The 14,649-nt window shown below is 32.8% G+C and overlaps 1 protein-coding gene across 1 annotated transcript; it reads right to left on the bottom strand.

Moving 5' to 3' along the window:
* Nucleotides 1–7,988: 7,988 nt before the first annotated feature.
* On the bottom strand, nt 7,989–13,343 carry LOC114734790 (TMV resistance protein N-like). Its single transcript, XM_028922434.1, has 7 exons — nt 13,256–13,343; nt 11,938–13,099; nt 10,410–11,517; nt 9,944–10,219; nt 9,115–9,822; nt 8,356–8,724; nt 7,989–7,994 (listed from the first exon to the last, which is right to left on the bottom strand). The coding sequence occupies exons 1-7, from the start codon at nt 13,293–13,295 to the stop codon at nt 7,989–7,991; spliced, it is 3,669 nt and encodes a 1,222-aa protein (XP_028778267.1). The 5' UTR covers nt 13,296–13,343.
* Nucleotides 13,344–14,649: the final 1,306 nt, after the last annotated feature.

Here is a 14,649-nt window from a genome sequence, read left to right as displayed (position 1 = left end):
ATTTGAATTCAATTTTTGATGCATTTGTTTTCTAATAATTGACGGATTCAAGTCATCAGTATTGCTTACTGTGGACATTATGAAAGAAGGCTGCGAGCATATTGTTTTTTTTTTGGAATTAAGACATGAAACTGTAACCACGTATTAATTAACCAAAATGTGTACACAAGAGTTAAACAAAAGAATTATCACCTCTCATCATCTACCTCCTCAAGATTGGAGGGAGTGGAAGACCATAAGTGCAAAAATCCTCATTATTGGAATGTTCTAATTATTAACTAATCTAACTAAATCTGAAACATAAACATTATTGGATCTCATATTCAGAAGATTTTAGAGTTTTAATCCATGATGATTCGGTAAATGGAGAGACGAGCTTTGGTTTCATTCTATCTTCACTTCACTCAATAATTTGAATAGAAGCAGGCCAATAATGCCAAAAAATATCCTCCTACACAAAATGACAAATCTGGGAAAGTGGGAAGGAGATAGAATGAAAGTGACTAAAATTAAAATAATACAAAGGCTTACTTTTACTTTAATAACTGAGCTCCACTTTCTCGTGTCTCAAACTTTTAAGACTTCAAGAAACAAAATACTTCAGCATTTCGAAAATTTGTTAGAGTGATAGCGACACCAGCGCGATCTAAGGCAAAAGCCACAAAGCCTCACCTTCTGAGTCATTTCTTTACCCACTAAGCAGGCAAAAGGTATTGTGTTCTAATAACGACTCTTATTCAATTTATAAGGCAGGGATAGAAGATTTTATTTGGTACGATTTATAAGTGATATCATTAAATTTTTAATCTGAATCTATTATTTTGACATTCATTTATTACTTTACACATTGTTATTTTTTTAAAAGAAAAATCTATATTAAATAAGGATAAAGTGAAAAAGTTATTAAATAAGACACAGTTAATAAGATTTAAGATTTTTCTTAATTTTGGCAAAACACATATATGAAATTATTTATAAATAAGATTAGAGAATTAGTGACAAATTTATTCCTTTTTTCTTTTTTCTGCTTTTAGCCCCTTGCGATGCTCGGGAGTTATTAAATTTAGTAAGATTATGTTTTTTAATCTTAATTATAAGAAACAAAAAATCCCTTGCTTTATGCATTTATCAAAATTTTCTTTCTATATTGTCATTAATAAATGAGTTATCTTTCAATTAATAAACCATTAGTCGGTTTCTTTAACAACATTATTAGATTGATGATGGTATTTTTCAAAATAAAATTACAACTCTAACTTTTTTTAAATGTCAATATTCTAATTACAATGTTGCTCCCTCGTTCCTTTTCGTAAGCGACCATTTTTCGAAATGGAGATGCTTCTTTTTTTAAGTTACACTTTGAAGATGTTTAAATATATAATACATCTTTCTGTTTATACTCTTAATTAATCATACGGTCTCTTTTATCTCTTATTTTTAATGTTGTTAAAAATGGGATTTAACTCGTAGAATTATACTTTTTGCATTCTTAGTTTGCTGGAGTTCTTTTGTTTTTTTTTTAATTCTATTATCAATGACAAATATGGGAATGGAAATTAATGGAGCAGCTCACAAGAAGACTGTTTTCGATTATATGAACAGTTTTATCATTTTAGGGGAGAATGATCTTAATCAAAGCATAGTTAGTGTATGCCACGTGGGTGTGGTGTTTGGTTATGTGACACCTGATTTTTCTTACTCAAAAGAGCAAGATAGACAATTTTTAAACCACTTTAATTCATTTTAATTCATTTCGTGTCCTCTAATTAGAAAACAACTTAAAACTTTAATTCCATTGTTGCATTGTTGCTATTCATTTGTAACCTTGTTAAGTTTTAGGTAAAATTTGTAAAGTCATAACTAATTCTAAAAAAATTAAAATAAAACGGTTCAAATTTCTATTCGAAGCCCTTAATGTCTTCTATGGGAAAAAAAAAAAACAAGATGTTCCACTTCCATATTATTTTGCGCTAACTTTGGGAAATTCATATCTTTGAATGTACACATCTAATTTTAGCAAATTAAAGCTTGCATTAAATCTCTAGATGTGTAATGTTAAACTAGAAAAGTAGAAATTTTTGTGGGCATCTAATATTGATCTCATTAGGAGTATTTGTTACCCTTATGTCATGTAAATTACACATTATATATTTCACATTCGATCACATGCATTCTTGTTATTGAACAGGTTACAACATGTTCAGCATGCTTGGATGTTTTTGTTCACACTATAACATACGAAGTGCCATATGCAGGTTACATACATCCTCACAGAAACTTAATTTTCTTACATTAAGCATACAAGATTGCTTCAAATAAATGACAAAAGCATAGCCTTTCTTCCAATCATTATTCATAGATCACCTTGCTTGTTCTTGCCCTTGGAGTTACTTTTGGTCCGATGTCAAATGAAGAAGATTTTAGAGCTTCAATCCTTGATAATTCAGTGGAGAGACAACTTTTGGTTTCATTCTATTTTCATTTTAAATAGAATCAAGCCAATAATGTCGAACAATATCCTCCCACACAAAAACGGCAAAACTGGGAAGAAGGTTGGGTGACATTGATTAAAATTAAAATAACAAAAATAATCATACTTTTAACTAAATAACTTATCTCCAGTTTCTTGTGTTCCAAACCTTACTTTTAGATGCAAAAACAAAATGCTTCAGCACTTCGAAAATCTGTTAAAGTGATAAAGCAAAAGCAACAGAGCCTCACCTTCTGAGTCATCTTCCACACCCACTAAAAGGAAAAACGTATTATGCTCTAATAATTAACAAGGGAATTATTGGCTGGCCAAAAAAAAAAAGGTTAGTGAGGAGTTTACTCCTTTTTCCCCCGCTTTTAGCCCCCTGCAATGCGCTGGACATTTGTTAAATTTTTTAAGGATTGGGGTTCAGTTAAATGATAAAAATGTACTTTCCTTTTGTGTTTTTCAAAGAGAAATTAGATGTGTTTTTCATCTTATTCATAAGGGAAAAAAATCCTTTGTTTTTTGCATTTATTAAAATTTCTTTTCATACTCTCATTAATAAGTGAACCATCATCCAATTAACAAACCATAATCGATTTCCTTAATATCATTATTAAATAAATGATGGCATTTCTGAAATTAAAATTACATCTCTAACTATTATGAATGCCAATGTTCTCATTAAAACTTATTAATTTTTACAATTTAACAATTTGTTATTACCCCATAGTTATTTTATTTCACAATTGATTATTCTGTGTGCCCGTGTATTTATAAGTTAATTTAATAACAACTTGCTATTTTCTTACAATTTAAATTTTTTTATTAGTTTATTACCCTCCTATGTACTTTATTCAAAAGGTTATTCAATGATGCGATGATTTTTATAGTTTCCTTTGTTAAAGTTTACACAGATAAAGAATGAATAGCAAGACCGCGGCAGAAGCACAGAAAGTTCAACAATTAAACTATTTCTTCGGGAAAGGAAAGAAGTTGGCTGGCAGGCAATATATAGTTGAATATTTTATGGTTTTCTTTATCTGATAGTGGAAATCATCTTTGTATTGGATTGATATGATTTGAGAATAATCTTGAGACTGTTTTAAGAAATAAAAATTAAGGAAACGTACGTGTTAATGCGTGCAACCTTGAAGACATTTGTATTATAGGGAATACTGCTGCTGGAGCTATTGCTATACTAATGTTTACAGTCTTTGCGAGTGCACTTGCGTATTGTAAGAAGAGAATAACGCAACATTATTCCTTTGATGTTCCAGGTAAGTTTAAGGATAATGGAAAAGATGGTATACATGATGATTGATTTATATGACAACCATAATTTATTCATCAAGATTTTGCCCTTTTACTGGCGGCAGCCGAGGAGCATCCTAAAATTCACCTTAGTCAGCTTAGAAAGTTTTCACTGCGTGAGCTGCAAGATGCAACGGACAACTTTAGTAACAAAACCATTGTGGGTACAAACTAAAGTGGAAGGCGCTCAGTTTGGAGAGCTGCAATTTCAAACAGAAGTACAAATTATGAGCTTGACAGTCCACCGTAATTTGCTGCGGCTACTTGGTTTTTTGCAAGACACCAATTGAACGTACGGTTGCTTGTGTATCCTTTCATGGCTAACGGCAGTCTGGCATCATGGTTACGAGGTATCCCTTAACAGTTTAACTTCAATTTCAAACTCATTTGTTGTTTATCTTTATTTATTGTTAATCAAATATAAAGTCCCCCACTGAACATGTTGTGGTTGTTGCGATAAATGTGTAATTCGGAATCTACTCCACAAGTGACCATCACTTGAGTTACACTGTACTTCCTCTTATCTGTAATATAAGAAGTTGGTTAACTTCATATCTAGCCCATACTCCCACTGGCCTAGTCCATTCCACTCAAGACCTGTATCATTCCTTGTATTTATACCTTCAATTGAGATTCTAATCAACAACAGTTGGTTCAGTTGGTAAGAAGTCAATCTAGATCACACAAGGCTATATATGAGTTTGAATCTCATTGCGGATATGAAGATCTTGTTAGCAGGTGATCTATAAGTATCTTTGTAAGTGTTCGTTGAGCTTAGAGGGATGCCTTGGTTCTAGTAAGCCCCCAGACTTAACTTACATAAATTTTTTTTTGTATTAAAAAAAAACTCCATATTCTAGATTCACCTTAAACCTGTTTCTTTTTTGGGTGAAATAAGTTCACTTTAAAAAGAAATATACGTAACTCTAAAGATTTCCCCAGTATTTGCTTCATGGTACTGAACGTCTGTGTCAGCATTAAATGGGATTTATCTAAATGCGTATAACATCGAAGTCACAATACTTGTGGGAAAGCCGAAGTCTTGTACATGTGAAGGAGATGAAAAGTAAGTGTGAGGTGGTGTCACCGCCAAAAAAAAAAAAAAAGCAAGCGTGAGGTGGGAACTAGATCTTAAGATAATCCCTTTGGCTCATTTTTATGACATCCCAAAATTTAAATTAGTTTGTTTTTTATTTTATAAAATTCTATTTAGAGTTGTCTAAACATTAAATGTGTTTTTATCATTTTTGTCCCTAATTAATTTTCTATTCTCTCTCCTTATCTTTTTTTTCTTGCCAGCTATCTTTTTCCCATATTACATATTTTCTTTCTTCCTATATCTCATTATTAGTATTTCTCTCTCTTATTTACTTCCTTACTAAATGAGCACATATTAGGGGGGGAAAATAGGTTCAATTTTTACATATATATTGTTTTTAATTAACTTTAACTGTTTTCTCAAATTATGTAATTTAATTAAAAGAATGTTATAAAAACGTCCCCCCCCCCCCCGGGGGGCGTTTCTGAGGTGAAGAATTGACAGACAAGGGATTCTAAACATCGGCGATTTCAGCCCACTATGTCTTCCACTTTTGTCTCTTTTATTATTAACCATTTAAAGCTTTTAAAAGGGGAGTGAGAATGAGATCCTGCACGTCAATCAAATTAACATTAAATGTAAATGTCACCTATGATTCCATTATCTAAAAAAACATGAAATTAATGAATCCATGCATGAATATTTCTAGTATTAATGAAAATTATCGAGGTTATTTAATATCTGGCACCTATTGTTTGAGACTTCCTGATTACTCTCTGAAGCACTTATTAGTTCATAATACAATAGCAGCGCATGAAACCACTGTTATTTTTCAACTCAATATATATCCGTACGTGGTGATTGCTAAATATCTCTAATAAAAAATTAAGTAAAATCTACTGGTTTTCTAGTTAATCTATGTATTTAATATATAATGAAAAAAAATTTCAATTTCTTTCCTCCCCAGTGAATTATTCATTAAATTAAAAAATTTTGTGATCATCCTTAAATCTTTGTAACTACCACGCATAGTCAGCATAAAAGACAGCCCTTATGTCTCTCCTAAGGACTTGTGATCATTACAAGAAGTTAAAAATCTTCAAATCAAGAGGAACATAGCTACTGATCCCTGCTTAATGATCTTGGTTCGCCTTCATAATTCTTCTGATCAAGGATAACGTCCCATCCTTGTCTTCCTTTGCTTTCCCCTGAGCCATTTGCGATTATATTTGAGGTATAGATGGATCCCATAATTAACTCTTAATGCCTTTATTTGCGTGAGAGAGAGTAGTTTAAGTCAGTAACTAATTAAAGACCACTTTCGTGCTTACATAGTAGCAACTCAGGCATGAAAACACAAGCCTCTATGACTGGTAAAACAGATATGCATGATCAAAGAGTAGTTTAAGCCTTTAAGGGGTTATTTTGCAGCACTCAGTGGGTATTAACTCCTGTCCTTAAGGTAAGAGCTAGTTTGACATTTAATTTGGTTCTAAATATAAGACTTTAATTTATTTTATTTCTCATATTTATCTTTTTTTTTAAAATAATCCTTATAGTAATTGCACATATTAAATGTTTCATTAAATGGTAGTTTTGATTAATATACATTATTAATAAGGATATTTTAAGAAAAACAATACTTATTTATTATAAATAACAAAATTAATTTTCTTAATTTAATCGAATTAGTCAATTAGCCCTTTATGTTAAGGACTAGGGGCTAATAATTTTTTTTTTCAAGAATTAACACAATAATCACCGTCAGAATTTTCGCGCGCGTGTGTGTGTCTGTGTGCGTTTGTAGTAACCACAACTTACCTATTATCCCAACGTTTGATTTTTCATCTCCATATATCAATGGTCCAGCCCCGTATATACTTTCAGCCAAGAGTTTCAATTCCTTATTTCAATACATCATAACAACAAACATTGATTTTAATTACTATCATGGTACAAGAATTCATATGAAATTAAAGATTATGAAAATAGCAAGATTAGATCAGGGGCTTACAAAAATCACCCATCTTATAAACCAAGACCATACTTTAATTTCAGCTCCCTTAATTCCCCTGAGATGGATCAAAAACCGAAATACTCATTAAACGATAAATCATACAGATGCAGACAAATCAACATTGAAGATATTGAATTAACCTTACTCTTTGAACTCAAACTCCAGAGATTATTCAACTCTTACTTTTTCAAATCACAATTTACCAAGTCAATTTAGAAATGAAATTAAATGTGAAATGGGTTATTCTCTCTCTTTTTTTTTTTAATCAAACAGGTTATTAATTTAATTGGGTGGGTCAGGATTTGGGTAATGAGTCAAGGTTTTGGGTCATTCAAAAACAAAGCCCAAGTAACATTAAAAAATCGAAGAAGAAGGAAGTATTTTCTAGACAAGTGGATCTTGTATGCAAAGAACAAAAAACCGGACCAGACACTAAACCGGTTGAGGTAGTGGTTCAAGGGTTAATGGGTCAGATCGGGGTCAAACCGGGATCAAACCGGTCACATTAAAATGATAAAATTTAATTAAAAATAACAAAGTATAGCAATATTAATAATCACTAATAACAAAACGTAAGGAAATACAACAATAATTTGATTGTAATTAAAACAAAATACAATAACATTAAGGATTTTGATCTTTATGATTTCTTAATAACTAAAATTAATAATTATTAATACCAAAATTATTATTAAAATTCATTTAAATATATAGTGATTGAAATATTAGGAGTTGAATAAGAAAAAATAAGATAAATAGCAAAATATCATTCAAACCGGTTCATTACCGGTTTATACCGGTTTTTGCTGGTTTGCACCGGTTTATCCCGGTTTGACCGGGTTGATGCCGGTTCATTTTATGACCGGTTCATTATTTTAACCGGACCGGACCACGGGCCGGTTCACCGGTTGAACCGGCCGGTTCGGTCCGGTTTTTTTTTTCACTGCTTGTATGACGTTTGTGTCGTGAAATAAAGTATAATGATGCCAAATTGCCAAATGCGAGTGACAAAAGTGGAGGACAGTATAGTGACAGATAATACATGGTAACGATTTTTAAAAAAAAGTTTCCCAAAAAATTGGTGAAAATCCCTTTTTAAAAATTTTGTTGGCCAAAATAATCTAAATACTAATATTATAAAGGATTCATACCTGAAAAAACACCCATATTCAAATTTAGGTCATTCTGATCAATAAAATTTTTAAATATTGACTTTTTCTTGATTTTTTCTTTTGCTGTTTTGCTCAACAAATAAAAAAGTAAAGGTCAAAAAAAAAGAGACGAGTGCCATAACCTACAGCCTTGTACCTGTCATTCTTCACCTCTTCTTCCTTTTAACGAAGCCCTGCAATATTATATACATGGAAAGAAATATTAAAACTTTTTTCAGAATAAACATATGAAAATCTATACGACAATCCCAATTGAGGGGGAAAAAAATTACAAACCTGCCTTCTTACCAATGATTTAACATTATCGAGTGATACTTAGTGTAGTTCCTTCATCGCATACCAGATAGATTAAAGTCTTCTTTACAATATGCTTCTGGGCAAAATTGACTGTAATTTCGACCTCATTATCAGGCTCTAGATTAAGTATTATTTTGTGCCAGTCATCATCAGCAGAAGTCGCTGCATCATCTCTCTTGTAAAAGTCCATAGTACCCTTTGTGAAATTCTTTATCATGAAGCCAACAGGATATACGGATGCCATGCTATCTTGAGAAGATGAATAGATAATATAGATTACCATTCCCATCAAACAACCCAAAACTCGAGGCGTTTTAAATGATGCAGAAGATCCTTCACTCTCAAAACATAGCCAATCAGGATAATTATCTTGAGGAAGCTGAGAATAGTCAAACCCTCCGTCACTCCATCCCTAATCCATGAACAAGGAAAAAGAATTGAGAATAGAGGAAATATAATAGTACTACTTCCGGTCCTTAATATAAGACCCCATTTGACTTTTTGTTTGGTCCTAATTATAAGACCCTAATCCATTTTGTCTCTCATATTTATGTATTTTTTTTCCAAGATAGTCCTTCTAATAATGATAGTTCTAGCCAATACACTTAATTAGCAAGGATATTTTAAGAATGACAATACTTTTTTATTATAAATAACTAACTTAACTTACTTCCTTAATCTCCTCAAATAAGTCAACTGGGTCTTATAATTAGGACTGGAGGTAGTATAATGCTCACACTAACGAAAATCATCATGCTGATTTAATTGAAAATACATTAATGGCGGTTTCTAAAGAAATTACCTGTGAAATACTGTTTAAAAGTGCATCCATAACTTTGTTGAAGCCGCCTAAATGAATAGTTAAAGAACTCAATGGCTCTAACCTTTCCATGTGAGATTTCTCTTGAAAACCAATTAACCCTTGAGTTCTACATGAATCTTGAGATGTGCTGGGTCTTGCTTCTAATACTTTACGGCTTCTGGCAAATAAAGGATGTGATAGACCCTTGATTAAAGATGGCATAATCGTAAATGCTCGTAGCAGGGACTTCGAATGAACTGTCGGTGACATCCAAGACATAACAATCGATGGAAATACATCGCGCGATAATCCTTCGAAGCCACATAGTGACACAAATTTAATACTTTTCATTCTCACTAATGAGGAGGGAACTTGTGTAATAGAAGTTTGATTTGCCACCAAAGTTGTCAAGGATTCCATTTGCCCAATGTCTTCTTTCAACTTTTCAATCTTTGAACAACCAGAAAGATTGAGAGTTTTCAAAGATTTTAAGTTATATATACCTCTTGGGAGATGATTAAGGTCTTTGCAGTCCTTTAAATTTAACAGAACAATGTATTTAAGATCTCCAATGGAGGGGTGAATCGAAAACACAAGCGGACAATCTTTGAGTATTAGCTTTTCAAGATATGGTAACTTTGAAAAATCAGGTGTCTTTGTCAAATGATGACAATGACTCAAATTGAGAATTTTCAACCACTCTAGCCTCTGCACCAAGAGAACATTTTAAAACAAATAAACACAATGAATGGAAAGAATAAAACATATGGAAACAAATTAACATGACAATTGCTGCTAGTGTCTAATTTGAAAATTTCATTGTAAATACCTGACTTTTCTCCCATACTTTTGTGAGATTACTCCACTTTAAGTCTATGGCAACTATCTTTTCGAGACTTAAATTTGCTGGCAAGTTTTCTAAGGGAAATCCATTCCAGCACAGCCATCTTAAGTCCTTTGATAGATAACCAAAGTCTCCAGTAAGTTGTACATGATCAAGTTGGAGCAAACGAAGCTTCTTCATGTTCTCAAATGCTTTGGCACTCAATGGTCCTAAATTGTTTGTTGACATGTTCAAAGCCAATCCCTTAATCGCTATTGTTCCCTATTAAAATGGAAATAACGGGAAATAAAAATAAATGATATTTCAGTTACCGAAACATAACATATATAATAAACAAGCAATATGATAAATGTTTGAACACGCAATAGTTAACTAAAAAATGGAACTGCAAAACGATAATGAAAAAAACAACATAAATTAAACAATATAAGTCATTGAGAGACATTCTCACCGTGCAATTTCTTAGCACATCTAGCACATCATCATGAGACCATAATCTGCTCTGCTTCTCAGGATCCTCTGGTGATTGCTCACGAATGATGTGTCTTCCCATATCACGTAGTAAGTCATGCATATCAAGCTTATTTTTCTTGCCAACTTTTATGAGGCTCCTCTCTACCAGACGAATAATTCCAATATCAGCATGAAGTCCACAACCATTTAATATTTGTGTAGCATAGCTTTTGTCCTTCCCAATAAAAAAACAACATATATCAAGGAATATATCTCTCTCTGTTTGGTCACTCAAACCATCATAACTTATTTTTAGCTTTTCATGTATTTTATCATTTGGAATTTTTTGTAGTTTTTGTAGAACACTTTCCCATATCAATGCTTCCCTATCAAATAAATAGGAGCCAAGAACTTCAAGAGCTAGCGGTAAACCTCCTGAGTAAGAAACTATCCTCCTTGAAAATTCAACATAATCTCTTTCAGGGAATCGTTGCTTAAACGCATGCCAACTAAAAAGCTCAAGAGATTCACTATCATTCATTTCTTTCATGTTGTATATCTTATGATCTTCCACTCCAAGGATCTTGAGTAGCCGTTCATCTCTAGTAGTGATGAGTATTCTACTACCTCTACCAAACCATTCATGATTTCCACATAAAGCTTTCAACTGATCATCATTATTTACATCATCAAGAACAATAAGTACTCTTTTCTTACAAAGCATTTGCTTGATTAGAGTTGTCCCCATTTCTATACTTGTGAGCTTCACTCTTCTTGCATTAAAGATGCTTGAAAGAATTTGTTTTTGAAGATAAACTTGACCATTATCTTGCTTCCACACTTCCCTCACATTTGAGAGGAAACACTTTCCTTCAAATGTTTGACCAATTTCATTGAAGATCGCTTTAGCAATAGTAGTCTTGCCAATCCCGCCCATCCCCCATATCCCTGCTATGATAACCTCATTTGATTTATTAATCAGCAACTTGATGATATCTTGCACACGAGGCTCCACTCCCACTGGATGGTGAGCAACAAACAAGTCTTTGCTGTCTAGCTTCATTGTTATAGTTTCAACCACATCGTCAATCAACTCCGTTTCAGTTCTGGCAAAAACAAGTTACATTTATATCAGGGTCAATCTTGGCGTTTAATTATTAAGCTTGGAGACTAACAACTCTCAATTTCCTCTTAACATAGATGTTAGCTAAAATTTTGTTTAAAGGTATTTGTTATGTATGACCTAAATTCAAACCCTTCTTCTGACGCATCTTCTGTAAGAAAATTACAAAAACCTTTCTTTTTAAGATTCATTCAGTGCTCATTGTGTGATTTGTAAGAGTAAGCAGCTTGATCATTTATAATATCCCAGTTACAACCAAGTATTTTCTTTACCCAATGACATTGTTTTCATATGTAGAAGCGCAGATTACCAGTAGGAAATTAAGGACTTTAACGATGTCATATAGTAACAAGCAAAAGATAATCAAACTTGTTGACTGAAAAAGAATGGTAATCAGATTTACCTACATTCATGCATGTCCCACCCAGATATATTCGCAGCTTCAATGAGTGCTCTCTTCCAATTGATCATCGATTTCTTCACTTTGCTAGTTGAGTTTCTTAGTGTGAGTCTTTTCCATGCTTCTCCAAAAATATTTTGTAGTTTACGAACTTCAGATGGTTGCACATCATAAAATATTGGTAAGACCTCTTGATGAGTTGTTTTGTGACACTCCATGATTTTCTCTAATTCTTGTAAACACCAACTAGAACCAGCATAATTTTTTGAGAATATAATTATCGACATTCTTGAACTTTCAATTGCTTGCAGTAAAGAGGAAGAAATGGCTTCACCCCTTCCAATCCCCTCTTCATCCATGAAGACCTCAATACCTGCTTTCTTTAAAGCAGTGCAAAGATGAGTAGTAAAAGATTTACGTGTATCTTCACCTCTAAAACTCAAGAATACATCATAGATATATTCATGCTTTATCTTTTTAGGACTGATTTCTCTTCCTATCTCTCGCAACAAATGATGAACATCAAGCTTATCACTCATATCAACTTTTACAAGTCCCCGCTCTATAATCTCATGCATTGCCTTTTCTACAGGAGATTTTGAGCCCTTTAACAATTGTGTAACATCATGTTTATTTAGACCCACATAAAAGGAAGCTATATTATAGAATAAATCTTTCTCTGAATCGGTTAAAAAATTCAAGCTTATCTTGAGCTTCTCTTTTATTTGACCACGAGGAATTCCTCTCAATTTCTTCAACACATTATTCCACTCTTTTTTTGTCCTATTAAGCAAAAGAGAGCCAATAACTTCAAGAGCTAATGGTAGTCCTTCACAAAAATTTATTGCTTTCCCTGACAGAGACATGAAATCATCTGTTGGACTAGATTTCTTAAATGCATGCCAGCTGAAAAGCTCAAGAGACTCACTCTCATCCAGCGCCTTCATTTCATAAAAGTAGAGTCCGAGGCCAAGAATTAGATCCTTACTTGTTGACGTAACAAGTACTAAACTCCTTTTGCCAAAGCACAGATCCCTACTCCCACATAATGCTATGAGTTGGTCTATATGATTCACATCATCAAACACTACCAGTACACTTTTATTGGACAGTGCCTCCTTCATTTGACTAGCTCCCATCTTAACATCATGAACCATATCAAGTTCTGTATCGAAAACATCTGAAATAAGTTGCTGTCGTAGATGAACTAGACCGTTATCTTTTTTCCATTCATCATTGATATTTGCAAGGAAACTTTTTCTCTCAAACCTGCCACAAATTCTATCGTAAATAGCTCTGGCAAAAGTAGTTTTACCAATACCTGGAACCCCCCATATTCCGATGGAATAAGTCCCATCCATCAACAGACGAAGTACATCTTTCACACTACGGAGTAGTAACCCCGCTGGATGGGGCGGAAGATTGCAAAACAAGTATCTATATAATGCCCCCTTAAGTGTACTCATATCTTCCCTGGACAAAAACATTTCACAATCAGTAAAAAATTACGTAAGCGCATGTGTAGGTATCTGCTGGAATGTCCCCAGTTCAGTCCAAGCCCAATATAGGCGGGGCTTATATGCTACTAAAGAAAAGCACATGGGTGGAAAGAGGAAGTTTTACCTTATTGATTTAAAATTCAAATTGTAATAATTTCTCATACGTGAGTCATAGGTTTACGTAAATTGAGAGAGTCAGTTTTGCACACGGGTGATTTTGAGTAACTTCTCCTGAGCACTCTCGTCTTCTCTCTTTCTCATCGTCATTGGTGAATTTGCTGTATAGTATAATGGACTCTGTGATTTCATGTGCGCATAGAATTTGATTAACGAAGTTTACTCTTTCACTTAACATATTAAGTTTAATGATAGTTCAGTTCTATGTAATTAGTTTCAAAATGACCCATCAATGCTTTAAGATGAACTTTAAATTCCTCAGAAGCAGAAATTTTTTCTAATTAGGAACTAATAATTAAGGACTTTGAATACAGTTACTTATATCAACTTTTCACATGATCCAAATGGAGGAGTCTTCCACTAGGCTCTGCAGTTAGTTGCAGGTAAACCTGTTCGGAGGAGCTTTTCCGAAGTTAATCTGCATGATGTTTCTTTTCAATTTTATATAAATTCCACGTGACACGGAATCTTTTTTTTTTTTTTTTTTGCACGTTGGATGACCGAATTAGTGTTGGGCAGACTCATATTGTTTAAAAAAGTGAAAAGAGCAGGGATTGAGTCATAAATAAGTCAAAAATTTAGGGATCAAGGCATATCAGGTCATAATTAAAGAATCCGGTTATAATTGAATTAAAAATTGAAGAACTAAAAAATAAATTTTTTTCTCATATACATAATATATTAGGCTTTTTATAAAAAAATCCGAAGTGACTCACGTTGCTATAGTTTTTTTTTTTTTTTAAGGTGATACTCACGTTGCTTTACTTTGCCATTAGCTCGTTCCCTTCATCTATTTTTTCATGTTTTCCTTATATTGTTCATTTACGTTATTTGAATATTCAACTTTTTTTATATTTATACTTCTACTTATTTATCTTTTTAATTTAGTTCTAATAACCTTCGTAAAAGTGCCTAATGTTTTGCTTCTCCTCCTCCTCCTTTCTCCTTGATCTTTGCTGATTTATTTTGCTTAAGCCTTGGACTATTCTTCTAATGTAAGCACAAATCTTCAATCTTTACACTTCTAATTATTTATTTA

This window comes from Neltuma alba, unplaced genomic scaffold (genome assembly GCF_004799145.2).
Source record: "Neltuma alba isolate B1F8T4 unplaced genomic scaffold, ASM479914v2 tig00013145_pilon, whole genome shotgun sequence".
In the NCBI taxonomy this organism is placed as follows: domain Eukaryota; kingdom Viridiplantae; phylum Streptophyta; class Magnoliopsida; order Fabales; family Fabaceae; genus Neltuma; species Neltuma alba.
Note: the sequence above shows the minus strand (reverse complement) of the source record. Positions and strands in the feature narration are given on the sequence as shown.

Bases quoted from the DNA above. Each gene is read 5' to 3' on its own strand.
- LOC114734790 (XM_028922434.1), bottom strand. From the start codon at position 13,295: ATGGATGGGACTTATTCCATCGGAATATGGGGGGTTCCAG. The intron at 11,518-11,937 runs GTAAATCTGATT...TGTTTTTGCCAG, and splicing joins TGGGACATGCATGAATGTAG to AACTGAAACGGAGTTGATTG. The intron at 9,823-9,943 runs GTATTTACAATG...CTCTTGGTGCAG, and splicing joins AAGTATGGGAGAAAAGTCAG to AGGCTAGAGTGGTTGAAAAT.